General features: G+C 36.3%; 1 protein-coding gene across 1 annotated transcript; it reads right to left on the minus strand.

Annotated features, from left to right (window-relative positions):
• Nucleotides 1-546: 546 nt before the first annotated feature.
• On the minus strand, nt 547-4,182 carry LOC147404668 (protein NRT1/ PTR FAMILY 5.10-like). Its single transcript, XM_086440711.1, has 3 exons — nt 4,094-4,182; nt 1,830-2,046; nt 547-1,525 (listed from the first exon to the last, which is right to left on the minus strand). The coding sequence occupies exons 2-3, from the start codon at nt 2,027-2,029 to the stop codon at nt 709-711; spliced, it is 1,017 nt and encodes a 338-aa protein (XP_086296837.1). The 5' UTR covers nt 2,030-2,046; nt 4,094-4,182; the 3' UTR covers nt 547-708.
• Nucleotides 4,183-4,649: the final 467 nt, after the last annotated feature.

Here is a 4,649-nt window from a genome sequence, read left to right on the forward strand (position 1 = left end):
AGTCGTGAGCTACAGTGACCTCAAGTTTGTACCTCATTTCGTGCATCTTAGCGTGAAAGCATTGTCTACAACTTTATTGGAGACGATGAAAGCACATATAAACTTCCTCTCTAGAATCAACGATTTGGCTTCGGACCACCACGACCAATAAGCTATCACACAACACGTGATAGTAAGGCTGAAGTTCTCTTGCCAGTCAAATATTACTCCGCTCCAAGAAAATCCTATGCCACTTCAGAAGTGGTGTGGACAAAAAGTACCTGATGAGCAATTTCTAGCTGGATTTCAGCATTTTACATAATGGGCACTCGAATAGGTAATAAAGAATTATTTCAAACCCATTATCAAAATGCAATCCAATGTCTGAAAAATACTGAAATTCAATGTCTACAAATAAACAAAGATTTTCAGTACATAAGGCCCACCGAAGGGGTGGGTGAAACACTAGCAAGGTTAGTGGATTCGAAAGAGTGTAGCAAAGCATTTCAGGGTACACCTTCCTCAAGATTGACAATTCAGACTTCTTACTGAAACAAACTTGATCACTTGATCAATAGGTTCGATTTGTATTTATAGTGTTTAAGATAAGATTACAAGAATCACTAGGATCTTATGTGGGGTTCAGAAATGAAGAGAGAATCCTTATCTACAATCAATAATAAAGGTAATAATACTAGAAATAGCAATTGCACCGAGAAAAATCCCCCATCATATTGTGCTTGCCCTACTATAGATGTAGTGTTTTGAAAAATACAAGTACACAACCAACTCTATGGTGTTGAGTCCTGCAAGAAGCAAATAGAAGTAATCCAAATGTGCTCGGTTGAGGTTGTTGGAAAACCAGCTATCCCGGTCACCACCACTAGTTGCCTTCTCAATGGTGGAAATGAGGAAGCTCCCTACTCCTATGGCACACAAGTAGAGGGCGAGACCTAGACTCCTAAGCCCATCCGGCACTTGATCATAGAAAAATTCTTGCATACCCACAATGGTGAAGACATCAGCAATTCCGAATAAGATATATTGAGGAAGTAACCACCACACACTCATAGGAACTGTCGCTTCCGGAATGTCGACCAACCCAAAATCTAAAGCAATTTTAAGTCTTTTCTTCTCAATTAGAGCTGCCACCACCATGGAGATCATAGATATAAAGATTCCACAGCCAATTCTTTGAAGCATTGTTATTCCTGAGGACTTCCCTGTGATGACTCTAGCAATAGGAACAGAGAAACGATCATATATGGAAAGAAGTAGAACAATAGACAGTCCGGTAAAGGATTGGAGTGAGGCAGCTGGTATTTGGAAGCTTGATCCTATTAATCTGTCCATGGTACCTCCTTGCTTAGTGAAGAATGTCGAGATTTGTGCAAATGCAATCCCATATATCAAACATGTAACCCATATTGGAACCAATTGCAGTACAGACTTTGCTTCTTCCACTTGACTAATGCTACATACTCTCCAATCTTTCCTTGAATCATTTGAAAAGTTTGATTCATCAATCAATGCTTTGTTGAGAAACCTGCCATAAAGAAGAAGGTCTTGTTGTATGTTCAATTAGAATATTGTAAAGTAACTCAAAAGCTCTCTTAGTATTATCATCATATGCATGATTTCAAGTATTGGGTCGATAATATAAATCCTACTCACCATTTAAATTGATCATAAACCTGAGTGCAGATATGGGTTTGAAGAAGAAAAACTGATTGTGGCTGATGAATGGATGAGTTTCCTAAAGTGCGAACTCCATTTTATACCATACGTAAAAAAAAAGTACTCATTTTTCGTTGTTTCAAAATAAGTAAAAAGAAATTCATTTCTCTTACTTGAATTGGTGAGCACCAACATTGGAGGACGTTTGCCTTGCTTCCTCTAGCATGGCAGTGGATGAAGGGGTGGTTTTCCAATTCCTTGTTGCTGCTACAAACACTTGAGCGATTCTAACAAATGGGTTGCTCTTCTCCTCTTTGAAACTATAATGATAAGTCCTAGTTCCGAGCAAGAAAACAATAAGTGATGCTGCCATTGAAACAATCCGAGCCCCTGTAATTCCATCCAACTTGAAGATGATGTTTATTGATGAAAAATACCAAATATTTACTTATGATGATGATATAGAGAAAAAATGCTCATGATTTTTCTCACCAATGGTGAAAAATGCTCAAATTAATGGCTCTAAAAGTAAGAAAAATTGATTTTCCACAACGAAGATGAAAAATGAATAAATTCAATGGCCAGAAATCAAAAACAGAAAAAAAAAAATTCAATTCATAAGTCCACCAAAAGAGAGGATGAAACACTTGAAAGGCTAGTGGATACCAACGAGTGCCTCAAGCAAACCTTTAGTGGCTCATTGGTAGTGGTCTTATATTGGGCATGTTTACATCCATTCTAGTGGCCTTATTGAGGATTATAATAGGTTGAAGGTGGGATTTTGATCGGGGTCTGTCGTACTGCCACTCATGGACTTCACCAACTCACTGCAAGTTGGCATGTTCTATGCGGAATCAAGAGTTTCCACGTACATGATTGTTTATTTGTATAACAGAATTGTACCTTCTACATGGAATGAAAATTTTCCATATATACTATTATTTCATTTGTATAACAGAGCTTTTGGAGTTGCTGTATATTTAAAGTGATCTGCCCATTTGCCAATGCTTCTTATTTAGTTTGGAGAAACTTGGATGACTTAGGTTTAAAAATTTGATAACTGTGTAAATTGGATTTGGAGTTCTGTTGTATGTTTAGATAACAATGGATGTCACCCATAGAAATTAAAGATAGATGATTAACATGGAGGTGTGCTTTTGGAGTGCAATGTTATAGTGCAGCCCAATCAAGCTAAAAGGAAAGCTTTATAAGAAGTAAGATCCGCCATACTTTAATGGGCTGAATGTTGGAAAATCAAGAAACATATTTATAGATTAAGCATTGAAAATATGAGGATGCTAAGATAGATACGTGGAAAACATAAGATAAAATTTGAGATGAATGCATTCATGAAAATTTAGGATTAGCCCCATATATGATAATCTAGGGGAAAACTGATTGGGATAGTTTAGTCCTGTGAAACGGAGCCTAATTACATCGCTTATTAGAAGGAATCATCAAGTTGAATGTATAAACGAGAGTGAAGAAAGCCAAAAAAAAATGGATTGAGGTAGTGAGAACAGACATGAAAACATCTGGGATTTTGGGTTGATGAACATGGAGATTTAGACTGAAATGAATGGGGGAACTAGATTCATTCAACCAACACAAATTTTTTGTGGTGTGTCATTGATGATAAATGATAAGGTTAACATGCTCTGATATTTCTTATAAGCAGTGATTACATTCTCCGTTTGTAATTCTATAGAATCAGAAAGAAATTCTTTCCTAATTAAGTTTTTGAGCATAAATTACTTCTTCTTATTTTCGACTTCCATCATGTATCTTGCTGTTCCATTAAAGTTTTATATTGCTTGGCAGGCAATGTTAAAGCAATTAGGAACTTTTGGTAATGATGCAGTTATTGTCGATGAAGCTGAACTTGAGTACCATCAACAACTTCAAAAACTCTACATTTCTATTAGAGCAGCTAAGGTATGAAATTCATCCAGCCTTTTGTGAAGGTAACTCACCTTCCTATTTGGATTTACATCTCAACAATTGTAGAGAGCTTTCAATGATACTAAATCATCATTCTATTTTATTAAGCAAAACCCAAATATCTGATACCAAATCAGCAATTTATTTTATTAAGTAAAACCCAAATATCTAAACTACAAATTCTCAAATCAGCAATCTATTTTATTAAACAAAACCCAAATCTTTGATACCAAATCAACAATCTATTTTATTAAGCAAAACCCAAATCTCTAAACTCTCAACTACAAATTCCCAACCACCAAACACTCATAAACCTCTAAAATCTACAAAAACACACAAATCTAAATAAAATGACTAAATTTCAAAACTTTCAAGAGCAAATGCAGTAAACCCAAACCATCAAAATGGGGAGAGAGAAAAAAAATCAGAATATTTGCTAATAATACTATTGGTTTTTCGGAAAAAATCAGAATAATGAGGAAGAGAGAGAGAATACCTTAGTTCGTCTCCTAGTCAAGGTCGTTTCTAGTCAAGTTCGTCTCCTAGTCGAGGTCGCCGCCTTCGTCCCTTCTCTAGGGTTTTTTCTTCGTCTTCTCTAGGTTTCTTCTTCGTCCATTCTCTAGGGTTTCAATGTATTTTATAATTTAGGGTGTAACTAGTAAATTTTGGGGTGTCAATATCATGTTTTTTTGGAAATTAAGAAAATGTTGAGGACAAATTTGGAAACAAAATTTGGTTCTCTTCCCTTCCCTCCTCGTCACTCTGATTTTGGGGGGAACAAAATTTGGCAATTTTTCCCTTCCCTTCCCTCCATTTTTCTTCTCTTCCCTCCTAACTTAACAATCCAAACAGGAGAAAGGAAGAGAAAATTGCAAATTTTCTCTTCCCTTCCCTTCCCTTCCCTCCCCTTCCCTCAATCCAAACACAGCGTAAGAGAAGGTCTAAGTCACGGATTTGAACCACCAAATCAACAATAACTCTATCCACATCAAAGGGCATTTAGCTCACTAGATATGATGCCATGTCATCAACATGTGTACTAAAGCTCAATC

The sequence above is a fragment of the Akebia trifoliata genome, chromosome 4 (assembly GCF_017979445.1).
Source record: "Akebia trifoliata isolate Shusen 1 chromosome 4, ASM1797944v1, whole genome shotgun sequence".
In the NCBI taxonomy this organism is placed as follows: domain Eukaryota; kingdom Viridiplantae; phylum Streptophyta; class Magnoliopsida; order Ranunculales; family Lardizabalaceae; genus Akebia; species Akebia trifoliata.